Genomic DNA, 14,853 nt, shown 5'->3' with positions numbered 1-14,853 from the left:
GAACTTGAAAAGAAATTTCATTATATAATCATTATTTCAACTGTAACATAAGATAACTGCAAATTCCAATTGGCTCAAAGATCACATAAAAACATGAGAAATAGGTGGGGGCAGGGTTGTGCTTGAACTGGGTCAATACATCGAATCTAATCAATATATCACTCATCCCCTTTTGTATATTAATTTCTGTTTTGTTTTGTGTAAACGGTCTTGGAATAAGTTCACAGTTTTTAAGGTATTTTAAAACATCAATTATTGAAAATTGCTTGAAATTATTTGCTAAAAATGGACAACAACAGTACTAACAGATGCAGTTGCATAAATATTTGCTTGCAAGAAATTAAATTAAACATTCTCAAATTTTTTCCAGGGACCAGAAGGAAAACCTGGATTACCGGGAAATTTGCAGGTGCCTCAAAATAAAATCCCATGTTACATTCTTCTGTTTGTGGGACTTAATCTTGGACTTAAAATGTGTTCAGATATTAAACATTTTGTCTTGCAGGGCTCTGGAAGAGATGGACTTGACGGCCTTCTAGGAAAACCAGGAGTAAAGGTTGAATTGTTGAAAAGTACTGTCAAGAGTTTTCTGTAACTTCTCATCACTGAAAAATATAAAAGATGTTTTGTCTTTTGTGTAGGGAGATAAAGGGCATAAAGGAGAACCTGGTCCAGTAAGTACATACAAAATACAATAAATGGTTACTTTAAATAGCTCTCAAATTGGTACAAAATTGTCTCTAGATGCACAGAAAGACCTGTGACCAATCCACACATAGCGGAAAGATGTCTGCGTTATAAAATGTTTCTGTGAGCTCTATGCATGCATGCATCTATAGACTTCAGGAGGTGGCAGTGCTGCAGGCTGAAGAGGTTTCACTCGGCACAATCAAGTCAGCTGCAACAACACTAACCCTACTATGCGCTATATGAACTAGAATCTTAATCTATTTTTAATGGGCAACTTTTTTTATGTGATTTACATAATTTAATATCTAAATTGTGTAATTAGCCATCAATTTTCTGTTACTTATTCAGGTCCAGATTGTGATAATGAGATTAATTTTATCATTAGAAACTATTCTTATAAGATGCTGCAAAGGAGAGGAAAGATGTGGTCTAATGATACATAATTGTTGTTCATAATATTCCCATTAAATTTCTATAATACTGTAATATTCTGGTGTGTACAACCATGAAATGGGAATTAAACTGCATTATGTTTGGTATTGCATTGTCTTTAAATTGTAGTAAATCAAACTTGGTGAACCCTACAGACGTTGTGTTTAAGAACCCCTGAAGTTGCATATACAGTTCAGACCAGATGCTTGGAGAATCTGTATAAGAACACTGTTATTTTTCTTATTTAGATTAAGTAAGAGTAAACTTTTCAGTTAGGATTACATAAATTAATTTCATTTTTGGTGAATGACAGAATGATAAAGGTTTTTTTTGTTTTACTTTCTATAAATTGAGAAGTTTGCGTTCACTTAGATTTTGATGAATTCAAGCTATTTAAATGAGCTTGAAACCAAAACTTAAGCTAAAAACAAAATCAAAAATACACAAACCCATCGTTCATGACAGATGAGTCTACCAAATGGATGAATGCCATTATTGGCAACAAAATTAAATGTTTTGGGGAAGCTGTTTAAGTAACTGACCTAAAATGGGAAACATTTAGTCAGGTTTTGTTTCAGATGCTTAGTGGGCAATAAATTGTAAACTGCAAATGATGATACAGCAAACTGGAAGCTTGGATAAAGATCTGAATGATTCTATAATGCGGTTTAGATTTTAGGCGGGGGGGTTTTGTGTGTGTTGACAGGAGATGGACTGATAAGGGAGTCTAAGTCAAGTGCTCCCTTACCACTGTGCCGTCACCACACTAAAAAGTAGCATCACTCAGAAACGGTGTCATCTTTTTTTTTTTTTTTGTGCAGAATTGGTGCATGTTTAATTACCCTGCACGACACAATGTAATTCAAGCTTTACCAATCACTTTTGAAGAGTGTTAAATAATACTCTTAAGCATTACTGCTACGTACGTACAAGTTTCAGTGCATGTGGATGCGGAAAAAACCCAATTGTCATCCGACCTGTGAAATGATCTGGGACACTTGAAGGCAGGAGTAGTTTCTGGAGCTCACCGAATCCAAGTGTGTGTTAGGTTTATTCCTCATATTCTCTGATTAATCAAGTTTATAGCAAGTTGTGTGTGTGTGTGTGTGTGTGTCAATGAACAGAGAGGAGAGCAAGGGATTGCTGGAATGCCTGGATTACCAGGAACTCCAGTGAGTATCACTTTAAAAAGCTCCAGATGAAGCGTTGTGGTCAATTTAGGTTCATGTACTGATTGCTTCTTTCTTCAGTTTACAGCCAGTGTAATCTCAGGACTGTTAACAAAAAGGGTTCAATTCAATCCACATTTAGAATGCTATTTTAACCTTTTTTGGTTTTGTTTCAGGGGAGACCAGGCATTGATGGGAAGAGAGGCCTGCCTGGAAAGGATGTGAGAAATGCAAGCTACATTTATGACAGTCTTACTCTATATTTTATGTATCTTTTCCCATGAGCTTCAAAACATTCACATTGTTTTTACCCACAGGGAGAAAATGGATTCAAAGGAGAGGATGGAAAAAAGGTATTTATGAAATACTTCAAAGTAACAATTTTGGTGCTATGTTTTATTTTTTATTTTTTTTGGAAAAGTGTTAATTTTCCTCTACATTTAAGGGCAACAAAGGGGATCCTGGTGTCAATGTGAGTCGTTTTGAAGGTGATAAAAACATCGTTCTGTCACCTTTAAACTGATGTACCAACTAATTGTTTTTTTCTTTTTTTAAAGGGGAAAGATGGAAGTAAAGGGGAGCCAGGGCCTCCAGGTTCGCCTGGTAGGCAGGTGCTAGTCACGACTGAGGTAGAAATAAACCCATGCTTTCATTGTGATACCTTAACCTGGAAGCAGATGTCAAATCTTTCATATTTTTTTTTTAACTATAAGTAGAACAACCTTCAACAAATTTTGAGCATTGACAATCACTGCAACTTGATTTTACATTTTTATTGTTTTATTGTTTGTGTAGCAATTTCTTTCAAAGTTTAATTTCATTTGCACTAGTAGGTGTTTTTTTATGTGTTGTAAATCTACTAATTTCTAAGTATGGAAGGATTAAAAGCAATATTAAAAATCAGGAACTTTTTATGTATGGCTAGCTTTGACGTCAGTAAGGAAAAATATACTAAAACATGATTTTTCTGCAACATTTAAAGAAGTTATTGTTGTATGTGCCACACGTGGAGCAATTTATATGCAGTTAACTTTGAAAAACAAATGAGCAGAATCAATGTTGCTGCCAATTTTCCACACACTGGCTCCCATAATACCAATAACACTCCCCCAGTTTTCATTTATAGGACATGTAGGAAAATCTACATGTAATTTAAGTGGAGATATCTTTGTTCAGGGCGCCACAATTGATGACATTCGGCAGGCATTTCCAATCCCAATGGGTCCACCAGGAGCTACTGTGAGTTTACTACTTCTATATACACAACATGTTTCTGCATACAGCATGAGCAGCTCATAAATAATTGCACGTCATTCCTGCTGCCGCTCGGCATAATTCATGCATTGCCTGGATAGAATCTAAATCGTCGATGAGCGATGGCTGCATTGTATTTTACTTTAGGTTGAAACTGGCTGCGGAAAGAATAAAAACAGCATTGCACGCTTGATGTCATGCATATTAGATGCATGCTCAAAATGTCTTGCTCCTCTCTTTCTGTGTGTGTGTAGGGTGCACCAGGACTGAAGGTAAGGCTGTATCACTGTTCATTGAGGATGGCTTAGGCAGAAATATGAGCTTGATGCTTTATTTGTCCTATTTTTCAGGGGGGAAAAGGAGAGCGAGGCCTGAAAGGGGAAAAGGTAGTTACTGATGATTTAAATGTGAAAAACATGAAAATGGAAACTGCCTTATTGTGCGCTTTATAAACATCCATATCTATACAGGGAGATGCTGGCGCTCCTGGAAAGTCTCTGGAGATGAAGGTTGAACACATGACATTGTGATTCCTCCTCTGGGATACATTCTCTGGGTTTATGCTATTGTCACTGAAAATATTTTGCCTCCATTTTAGGACGTTGAAGAAATGTTTGAAAACTATGGAATAAGGGTGAGATTTGGACCTTATAAGTCTATGAAAATTAAGTGTGATGGCACATTGTCATGTTTTGTTTTTTTTTCCCACAGCTGCCTTTGTTGAAGGCTTTGATTGACAGGCTGCTGCAGGACGGTATAGAGGAACTGCTCCAAGTGCTCACTACATCCAAGAAAAAAGAAAAAACTGATACTCACACCTCCAATATCATCACCGAGTACACTGTACGTAATGTCAATCTGGATTTTTTCTGCTCATTCCCCAAGAGGCCTCTACACAGCCAGGACAGGAAGAGTAGAAATGTAATATAAGCAAGTGAACATTATGTCCAAATCATGCTGAGGCTGTAAAGAAAATTAAATTCAAAAGGATCCAAGAAAGAGTCAAATAATATTCAGCCTCTCCATTCTTTTCTGCTACTCTTAAATTCTGCTTTTCTTAATCTTTCGGCGTCTTTTATATTTCATGCGTGAGAATTTTGTTTTGCTAATCAAATCAGTCATTGCATAACATTATGAAGAAATAGACTGTTTTGTTTTTGGTTTTTTAGAGTTCTTTGAAATTTGACCTCACCAACAAGCCACTGATGGCATTAGATGATGAGGACAAACATTTAGAGAGCGAACTGCTTGATCCTCTGTCAGCTGTAAGTATTCAACTTGGTAATGATGAACTGATGCTAAGGCGTTAATTTCCTCATAAAATAAGGAAAACTACAAGGTCTAAATATAGAAATACATTTCCACTGAGGTTTCATTAAATGAACCATGATATGTTCCACATTGACTTGTTTTTTGTTGCCATTAACATGATTAACATGCAGCAGTACTGGCTTTTTATCTCCCTAATTACATACATTCTGACCGTCTTTCATTTTGTTTTCTCTGAAGGGACCTTTGATTGAAACCGCAGAGGGTCCAACGCTGTGGACCATGACCACAGTGGACGGAGAGAAGAAAGTCACCAAATTAAAGGGATCCAAAGGGACAGGGGAAGAAGACTGGGATGGGGACAAAGTGTCTTCACTCAAAATGAATCTGACTCTGGTCAATTCTACCTTGAACCACACCAACGTTGAGGAGGTAGGAACTCCTAATATTCTCAACATTGTTTGGAATCTCATAATTTAACGCTGCTTTGGGATGTGACTGATTATTATTCCGTTTTGTCATTTTTTGTTCTTGTGGTTAAATATTATTCAGTTCAATAACTTCATTAATTAGCTGTCTGCAAATCACTCTCTAATTAGAATTCTAAAATCTACCTTAAATATTGAATTAAACTAATATCAAAATGCAATTTGATAATTAAATCATCCATGATTTTTGTTGAAATGTTGTAAATGTGTCTTTAGACGGTCTCAGTATTGCCTGAAACTGTGCTGGAGACTGTTCTCCTCACACAGGATGACCCACTGAAGGAGAACTCGGCACCAAAGAAGAAGAACAGGGAACATGGGAAAGTAAAGCTTTCTCATTAATACACTTTAAATACACATGAAATGCTACTCAGTTTAATTTAATGCACATATTTAATGGCGCACACTTGCCTTTCATGTTTTAACTCATTCTACAGAAAACATAATGACGTGAATTCAATAAAAATATTCAAATCAGCTCTTGAAGACATGTAAAGATTTAAATCTCTGACATTTCGTTGCAAGTTAACAGTGGTGGTGTTGCAGGTGTGGGCAGGAGTTGGTGCACTAATGAGATGTATGCAGTAAAAAAAAGGTTAACCTAAAAGATATTCTTAACCCAGGAAATATAACTGAAGAAAAACATAATTGGCGTTCGATATACTGCAATCCCTATACATATATATTTTCTTTTTGCCGCTAAAGTACTTACTAAATTAAGTACTTCACTTTGCTATAACTCTAGTTATGAATGGTTTAACTTCGGTCATCCATAAACATATTTGTAAGGTGGACTTTTGTCTCAATAACTTTGCATCAACTGAGTTCTTTATTTATTTTTTGTCAAAATTCCTCTGAATAAATAGAGAAGAAAATCATCAATGAGCTAAAACATGAAGTCAGTGGTGTGATTCAAATAAATAAAAACTGGATTACGTCTTGTGTATTTTTGTATTCACCTTGATGATCATTAACTTCTTCCCTGCTGTTAATATCACTCTTAACTTATCAACCATAATTTTACCAACATCGGAAACATGAGGAACTTGTATCTTTTTCTCTTTTTTCCCCCCTCTGACTGTTGACTTTTTAACCAGGGCAAAGGAAATAAAGGACGACAAAAGAGGCAGAGACGACGCCTGGTAAATGTCCTTAAAGGGTGTCAAACTAAACATGGAAACTGAACTTACCTTTTCTTTTAAACTGACCAAAAACAAAGAAATTAGGGGTGTAGCTGATATTATCAGCCGAGTCAAAGCCAGCAGTGGCAGTTTTTGATGTGGCGCTATGGGGAAGACGCAAGTACTTGAGAATCGGTAAAAAAAAAAAACACGTGATGAACAAGTTTTCTGTAGTCTTAATGTATGTTCAGAAGTTGTAGTTGTCTTATATTTGATGCTGAGAATATGGAGACGTGGTCAGGTGCATTCTGCCTGCATGCAAAGCATTTTATCACCCTTAAAATCTCAGATAATAGATTTTTACCCTGCCTTCTGCTGGTGGCAAATAACCATTTCTAAACTTTTTTAAGAGGCTGTACTTTGATTAAAAAAAATAAAAAAGTTCCCAAAAATATTCTTAGTGTCATCTTGTCGTCTTCCCGTAGACGCTGTATGTTGCATTGTCCCGTCTCGTGAGCCGAATGAATCGTTACACCCCTAATGTCAACTAACACTTCTCGACCTACTAAACTCCAAAAACAAACTCTAACAGTTCTAACATAACATAAACCGACAAGAAATAACAGCTCCTTTAACTACATTTTAATAAATTAGGACTAAATAACTAATTCTAGTTATAACACCCTCAATTAACAGTAGATTTTATGGATGATGCCTCTGCAATATGGAGCATGTGTCTGTTTTAATATCTATGTGCTTCCAATGAAAATGTTGACTTAATCGGTGGATTGCTCTGTGATTTCTTGGCTTTGTTCTCCTCAATCACACAACTGATGTAAATGTTGATAATTGCAACTTTTCTCTTAAGATGAATAACGAGCACAAGCAAAAGGAAGAGGAAAACGAGGACTTCTATGACGATGAAGAATATACTTATGAATACGAGGTAGGCAGTGGTTGCACCAAATTAGTAATTCAGTCTCGGTTGGGAGCTTTCTCTTAAATGTGATGTTGATGACGTGGATTATCTTACAGATTCAAGCTCGGGGGATATAGAGGCTTCCCCCCCCCCCTCCAGTTATCTCTGGGGACTCAAAGATATCTGTGCTCACACAAATACTGGAAAGCGTTGATTAATGACACACCCACTACCTGAATTTAATCATTAGGGTTGAATTAGTTTGTCAGTGCAGCTCGCTGCATCTGCTGTGTATGTTTTGCACCAAGGATGTGCATGTTTTAAAAGTTATGATGAAAGAATTTTTTGTTTGTTTCTTTGAAACAGGAAGAACTTTTCCCAGACGAACCTACAGTCTCTCTGGAGAGGACAGGGAAGGGAGAGGTAAATTTGCTTCAAACAGAATGCTCTCATCTGTGTCAGCTGGACTGGGTATAAACGTCATGATTCATTTTTAATGTAAAATATGCTCAATGCTTTTTTTTGCATGCGGCTTGAAGCCTAAATAGATGAATTCCCAAGTCCTGTGTATGAAAACAAAGCACGATTGAAACAATAGACAATATAACTCTTATATTTAATTATGTTCTTTGAATCATCTTTGCAGGAGGAACAGCTATTCACACAAAGTCCAGACCCGTTTGAAACCTCCAGTCGTCCTCTAGCCACCGTCAGAGAAACCGATGCACAGGTAACTGCTCATTATGGATGGCATACTGTGTCATTTTAGCTTGGTCAGCATGCACAAGGACACATCCATAAAATGAAAGTTATCTTTTTGTTCCAATGAAAACCCCCTTATAGGAATATATTATTTTGTTTTTCCCCTCTGATGTAGTTGAGGGATGTCCCCTGAGTGTTGTTCAGAGAAAGTTAGTTTGCTCTCTGGAAAGTTTTTCCCACTCTTGTAAGAGGGTCAGTCAAAAAAAAACCCCAAAAAAAACATGTGTGTTGGTAAAAACATTATTTTGTGTAAAGCGTTAAAACTCCTTGAACTCATCAGTCTTCCCTCTAGTCAACTTCCCTGATCTTTGCTGAAGAAAGCATCGACGTAATATGATGCTGCCACAACCATGCTTCACACTGGGAATCTAAGAAGGATGATGCGCTTTAGTTTTTTGAAAAGAACACTTATTCCAGATATTGTCTTTGTCCCTTACATTGCTTGTGGGAGGCCGCAGCAGGACTTTCAACAACGGCTCTCCTTGCAAATCCTAGGTGCTACCAGTGCTACTTTTTAATTGTCTGACTAAAATGTCAATAAAATACATTGAACCTCCTGAATATAATGTGACAAGATATGAAAGTTTAAGGGGTCTGGATCCCTTGTATTGCTGTTGCTGTCTCTTAAAGAAATGCATGTATGGACTTTCAATTACCTTCATGTACTATTGTGGATGAATGGTTTCGTGTGTCTGTATCCTAGATTGTAGAACGACTTGACTTAGAATTCAGCCCTAAAGACTTATGACTTGTACTTGTGTTCTAGGACTTGAGTCTCTTAATCTTTCCGTCTCATGTAATCAGAAATGAAGGCAAGTTGCCATTCGCTTAGCCTATTGCGTCATTGCAAGGTTACTTTCAGTTGAGAATATAAACAAAAGCACTTCCTGTTCTCTTTGACCTTCTCTCTCATTTGCCTTTCTCAGCATGCTACACACCAAAACTTCATACTTATCACAGCTATATATTTTATGACACTATCAATGAAAACTATGCAGCCACCAGTTACAGGATGATGCTCTGCTGCATCTCTTCTTTATACCTGGGAGGGATTGAAATTAAAGCATGTTTGTAATGCTCCTTTTCAATTTTGTTCCCCTCAGATTATCACAACCACCACTTCACCTTCTTCATCTCTGGATAGCGTAGATAAGGTAAGTAGGGAAGCTCGCCGTTTCATTATTCATTCTTGTCCTCCACCAAGCAGGAAGCTGTTAAAAGAGATGTCTATTTAAGCCTCTGTTTCTCAGAAGCATTACATAAAACCTTAAGGTTTGAGAAGGAAAATGGGCAAATTAGGATCGATTAGATCCTGATGTGACTTACTTTTGCTTAAATTGCAAAATAGGCTTTTGGGCTTGAATGGTGTGGGCCTTTTTAGTTGTAATTGCAACATTTTTACTCGGTATGGTGCTTCACTTTTGTGCTGTCGCATTCACATCCAAATTTTAAGTTTGCTCTGCTTGTACACCCAGGATGAGGTGACACTGCCCACTCCTCTGGTAGTAACAGGAGAATCGGATGAGGTACAGTTTCTATTTTTAATCTTATCGACATATATTTCACCTGGATGTCTCTTCAATCTTTGCATGCCTTGGAATGCAAAACTTTCTTTCATACAATGATTTGCAAAACTGTTAGTGCTGCTTGAACATTTGACATTTTTACAAACCAATGTGATTTATTTAGAATTTATGTAATGAACCATCGAAAGTAGTGGGTAATTCTGAAGTGAAAGGCAAACTAAAAAAAGTGAAAGGTGCTATTTTTTTGTTGAAAACTTAAGTGCAGCAAAATACATTTAGCAGTTACCTACTTGGTATGTAGAGTTCATTGGTGTGTAATCTAGCATCATGAAGACCAAGGAACACATCAGTATTTGTAATAAATTTTAAAAATTCTGTTTTCTGACACTTCATTATTATGTGCTACTTTGTTGTCATTGCCTCCACATAGAACTAAATAAATATACATTGGTGGTTTGTTTTTTCGAACATGTCAAAATGTGGAAAAACTTGGGTTTTGCTAGATACTAACACCAGAGACATGTGGGATTGCTAAATATTTCACCAGTTTAAACAGTGCGCATATCCATGTATTTAGTAACAATGCACAAATGTTTACCATAGGACAAGATAGTATTTTGAGCAGCATGCATTTAGTGTAATTTGTTTGAGAGCTTGCTTGACTTGGAAATGGCGCAAAACTGTAAAATGTAGAGCTTATAGAAAATTCATATCTTATCATTTTAGTTTAAAAAAATCCTGAGTTCCTTTTAATACTTCTCTCTCTCATTTCTTTAAACAGGAAATCTCTTAATTCCCCAGAGACTACAAACTATAAAACTAGTCACTGGTGAAGATTCCTGAACCTGAGCAACATTTCACAAGCGGGGACTCCTTTCCATACAGAGACAATGATCCAAATCTATGGCCTTAAAAAAGGGTCTATTTTTTGAAAAAGAACATTTTAGTGGAGAAAACTTAATCTATTCAGTTAATCCAGCATAACCTCCCTTTCTTAGCCTTTTTAGACTCCAAATATATTTATTCCAATGGCTTTTAGTAATTTAGTTTTCTCTTTCCCCCGCGCTGACAATTTCAAATATTTTTTTCAGAATTAAAAAAATATATATATTTATTGAAACGGGGAGGGGGGGGGAGAATGTTGCTTCTCTAATTTTCCAAAAGTGTTTAAATAAAAATGACAAAAGTGTGTTTTGAGCAGTTATGTAGATAGATTCAGCACTGTTTCCACTGGTGAAAGTTGTCTGTCATTACTTTGTGTGTCTTTAACATCCATGTGCATGTATTTTTAAGTAAAAATATTTAATACTATGAGCCAGTCTCTGTCTTTTTTTTTTACTTTATTGATTATTGTAGAAATCCACCACACACAAAAACAAAATAAGTCGTGAAAAAAATAGGGCTCCAAATAACATGTATCTTAGGGTATTTACAAATATCTGTTTAACCATACATTATCAAGAAAACTGTCTGGAATTGCAGGAGATTAAGAACAAACAGTAACATGTCCGAAGGCTTCATCTACAAAACACAAAAATCAATTAGATTTCTTTTAGTTAGGCATCTGTTCAGGTTTTATTGAGCCACATTAAAGTTTTCCAGACAGATGCCAAGGCTCCTGGAATCATGTTCTTTGGATAGACGAGCCTAGAATTTAATCATTCGGACGACAGAAGTATGGAGACTCCCTACAACTTTCTAAAAAAAGAATATAAAAGCTGTGAGGCACAGAGTTAAACTTGCCATGCTTTACGGCCTCAATGATTTCAAACATGCATTGTCCTTGAGGGGAAAAAAATACGATGCAGCAGAAGTGGATCCTGGAAGTTGTCGTTAACCCAAAATCATAACGGTAAATCTACCACAGCCTGAGTGACTAATTGGGAAAAGTAAATTTATGCACCAGGTTGAAGATTTCATCCCATTGAGATGCTGTGGGGTGACTGGAAACGTGCAGGAAGCGCCTCAAACTTCTCAGCTGAAACGTGGAACAAACTTAAGTTTTTATTTGCAAAATTTTCTTTTCCAAAGATAACCAAGAAAGAATTGTGAACATTTCTGAATAATGAACCAAGTATGAAATGAAGTGCACCGATTTATTTTTTCACATCACTTCAATATGAAGTTTGCTTATTAAAGGTTTTGGTCACATTACAGGCGCCTCAACTTCAAACCAGAGTGAAAAGAGACGCCTTTTGGCATGATTCAACGGTAAGGTTCAGCTGGTTCTGTACAACGAAATAAAAGATAAATGAAAGTTATTAATAGTTGAACAACAGCAATGGCTTTGATTTGCAGATATTTATGCCTGGTGCTCCAGGTGGAAGAATTCGGACGAAGGAAATGCAAGAAGTAATTTTTTCATCTTGTTCTGCCTTTAAAAAATTCATAGTTTCAAACATGAAAATGCAATTTCCTGGTCACTGTGGAACAAGAATAAGATTCTCCACCTATTTTAATTCCAGAATCCGTCCTCTGGAGCTCAAGGTTACAGCAGCTGGAGGGTAAGTGTGTGATCAGCAAGGCATCACTCAACTGGTTTCTGAATTACTTTTATTTATAAATGCATTGCTTTCTGCTTTTCTAGAGACGAAAGCTCAACAATCTCAAAGCTCAGGCACATGCAAGTAGGGAGAGGCAAGAAACGGGAGAGAAGGGGATATACAGTGATGCAAATACAGAGACGATGTTTGGAGCTGATGATCTGACCGAGGGAGTAACTGTAGCAGAACCAGATGCCGACCCTGATCCGGTCTACGAGGTGGAGGAGGAGAGGAGTGGCGACTACGACTGGGAGACGGAGGAAGATGATGTCGATCGCGAGAGAGAAACCGAAGAGGAGCTGGAGAGGCAGCGAGAGGAGGAGAGGCTGGAAATGGAGAGGGAAAGAGAGGAGCTGGAGAAGGAGAGGGAGGCCGAACGTGAGACGGAGAGAGAGAAGATGGAAGAGGAGAAAGATGTGGAGGGGGAGAGAACAGAACAGGAAGTAGAGAGAGACTATGAGAGGGAGAGGGAGGAGTGGGAACGGCGGAGGGCGGAGATGGAGAGGGAAAGAGGGGGAGGTTACAGTGAAGAAACTGGACAGCCATACCCATATCCTCCACAGTACTTTTTTCTGAAGGTAAGAACCCAAAGGTGACTCACCTAAGTACACTAATATATTCACTCTGCGAATAATAAGAAAAGTTTGTGTACAAGTAGTCATTTGTGGAAACTCGTCCCATTAAACATTATTTTTATCACAAAATGTAACAAAGCACATGGGCCACATACAATGCAACACATAACTGGACTCTTCTTTTTCTGTTTAACCAAGATGCAACAGGTGCTGTTCACACTAATGATTCAAATGAGGCCTGCTTCTCAATCAAAATCAAAAAGTTCACCCAGTAAACATTTATGTAGAAAAAACAGCTGAAGCAAAACATCAGATTGTTTCTAGACCAACAATCTCATTTTTATCTCGGCTATCTAATTTGTTGCTCAACTGGTTAATGTAATTAGTCTAATTAAAAATCATTTCCCCAGTTTCCTGCACAATATATTTAGTCCCAGTAGTGATATTTTAATCGCAGGGCATTGCTTTGAAGGCGATATTAATCATACCAAGGCATAATTTTGAATGTGTTGTGCATGTTTAAAATGAAAAGATTTAGTTAATAATTTACATTATTAATATTTCTGTGACAGGGGCAGCCAGGCGAGAATGGAAAACCGGGACCAAAGGTGACTACTGGTTTATTTTAAGATTAAAACAACATTAAGGATAACCTATAACGCAAAACATAATGTATAAATGCTTATAAGTGTCCAAGTCTTACAGGTTTAAAAGTGAAGCAGATTTATTTCTGTTGACTTAATTGGCCTTTTCCACTCAACAAAGCAGCAAAGTTTTAAACTATATGCATAACTTTGACCCTGTGCACATTTTGTTGTATTTTTCTGGAAGAACATTTTAAAATCATAATTTGAGGCCAGAAATTATGACTCTAGGTATTCAGTCATCTGAAGATCAGTGAACCTAAAACATTATGAAAATACATTTTCTAGAAAACGTCCTTTCGATTTAGCTCGTGGTTCTGTTTTGTCTTTTTGCCTGATCGTTGTGAACGACCGTTAATGTGAGACAGAGTTCAGCTGCATCCTGCAGAAAACTGCTTCCTGTCCCCAGAAGCGTCTTTTCTATTTTCTGATTACTAACCGCACTGATGTTGCGTTGATTGACATTATGTAAAAGAAAAATGACAGTTCATCAGGTGGCAGTTGGGGGATATTTTAATCAAGACCAATTTAAAGAGCCATCACTGCCCTCCCTGCACCCACAGAGATGGTCTAATTTAGCAATGCATTGTCTTTTCAGGGTTAATGGCTTTGACATTATGTGTTACACATACAAATACGTTATCAAGGCTCTCTATTTTTACATTTCTATGTTTGCAATTAAACCTAGTTAATTTGAATCATGTTTAAAAGAGAGTCAATTTCTCTAGGATTTTATGTGATGGACCAACACCAAGTATTATATAAGTGGAAGAGTAAATAAAATGTTGAAGTTCTACTTACTCGCCCCCATTCCGTTCAATCTGCAGTATGTTTTGTTGGTCTTTCCCATAAAATAAATACAGTCAGGTTTGTGGATAAAATAAAACTTCAAGGAGGGGGGAAGTGAATAGTTTTTCAGTTGAGTCATTGTTGTTATCGCACTGAAATCAGCATTGTCATCATCATGGGAGCGCAAAGCAAGGTCAACATTTGCTGAATGAAATGTGCCACCAGTTCATAAAAATATCATGGCTTGCCCCGCTGCCGATCCACACGGCATCAGTAAATGACATCAGAGCTCGGGGAGAGCGTCTCTCCCGTCTCGCCTGTCAGTAACGCCATTCGAATCCGGGCCTTTGATGTCTCCTCTGCTCTATTTCTGTACGACTCTGAGAGAGATTAAAGCAGGCATTAATAATTCCCCTTGTTAAACATGCTGACAACCCTTGTTTTTTTTTTTTGTTTTTTTTTATGTGAAATTCCTCTGCGTTTGCTTATTTGGCTACTGTAAAAAAGTTACCCTCAATTTATTTCCCTAACTATGATGTTCTAATGTTTTTTTGTTTTGTTTTTTTAGGGGGAAATTGGTGAAAAAGGACAAAAGGTAAAGTTGTTAAAAATTGTAACCCACTATGTTTAGATGATGCATATTCAGCTGACTTTTTTTTTTTTTTTTTTTTT

General features: G+C 37.0%; 1 protein-coding gene across 3 annotated transcripts in view; it reads left to right on the top strand.

Annotated features, from left to right (window-relative positions):
* The window catches only part of col7a1l (collagen type VII alpha 1-like), a 64,459-nt gene that overhangs the window by 28,486 nt on the left and 21,120 nt on the right, over nt 1–14,853 (top strand). The window contains exons 55-83 of one of the 3 annotated variants that reach the window (XM_015017078.1): nt 371–409; nt 506–556; nt 642–674; nt 2,247–2,294; nt 2,468–2,512; nt 2,609–2,644; nt 2,737–2,763; nt 2,849–2,920; nt 3,468–3,530; nt 3,800–3,817; nt 3,896–3,931; nt 4,016–4,054; nt 4,144–4,179; nt 4,257–4,388; nt 4,715–4,810; nt 5,055–5,246; nt 5,519–5,626; nt 6,400–6,444; nt 7,292–7,369; nt 7,709–7,765; nt 7,989–8,072; nt 9,208–9,258; nt 9,580–9,630; nt 11,788–11,841; nt 11,929–11,982; nt 12,096–12,134; nt 12,218–12,751; nt 13,321–13,356; nt 14,750–14,776. In XM_015017078.1, coding sequence (XP_014872564.1) covers nt 371–409; nt 506–556; nt 642–674; nt 2,247–2,294; nt 2,468–2,512; nt 2,609–2,644; nt 2,737–2,763; nt 2,849–2,920; nt 3,468–3,530; nt 3,800–3,817; nt 3,896–3,931; nt 4,016–4,054; nt 4,144–4,179; nt 4,257–4,388; nt 4,715–4,810; nt 5,055–5,246; nt 5,519–5,626; nt 6,400–6,444; nt 7,292–7,369; nt 7,709–7,765; nt 7,989–8,072; nt 9,208–9,258; nt 9,580–9,630; nt 11,788–11,841; nt 11,929–11,982; nt 12,096–12,134; nt 12,218–12,751; nt 13,321–13,356; nt 14,750–14,776 — 2,181 coding nt within the window. The remainder of the gene's footprint in view (nt 1–370; nt 410–505; nt 557–641; nt 675–2,246; nt 2,295–2,467; nt 2,513–2,608; nt 2,645–2,736; nt 2,764–2,848; nt 2,921–3,467; nt 3,531–3,799; nt 3,818–3,895; nt 3,932–4,015; nt 4,055–4,143; nt 4,180–4,256; nt 4,389–4,714; nt 4,811–5,054; nt 5,247–5,518; nt 5,627–6,399; nt 6,445–7,291; nt 7,370–7,708; nt 7,766–7,988; nt 8,073–9,207; nt 9,259–9,579; nt 9,631–11,787; nt 11,842–11,928; nt 11,983–12,095; nt 12,135–12,217; nt 12,752–13,320; nt 13,357–14,749; nt 14,777–14,853) is intronic. The other 2 variants (XM_015017077.1, XM_015017079.1) reach the window with 2 other exon arrangements.

This window comes from Poecilia latipinna, unplaced genomic scaffold, assembly GCF_001443285.1.
Source record: "Poecilia latipinna isolate Pla-1442-1.1 unplaced genomic scaffold, P_latipinna-1.0 Scaffold2100, whole genome shotgun sequence".
Lineage (NCBI taxonomy): Eukaryota > Metazoa > Chordata > Actinopteri > Cyprinodontiformes > Poeciliidae > Poecilia > Poecilia latipinna.
This window is presented reverse-complemented; position numbering and strand designations above follow the sequence as displayed.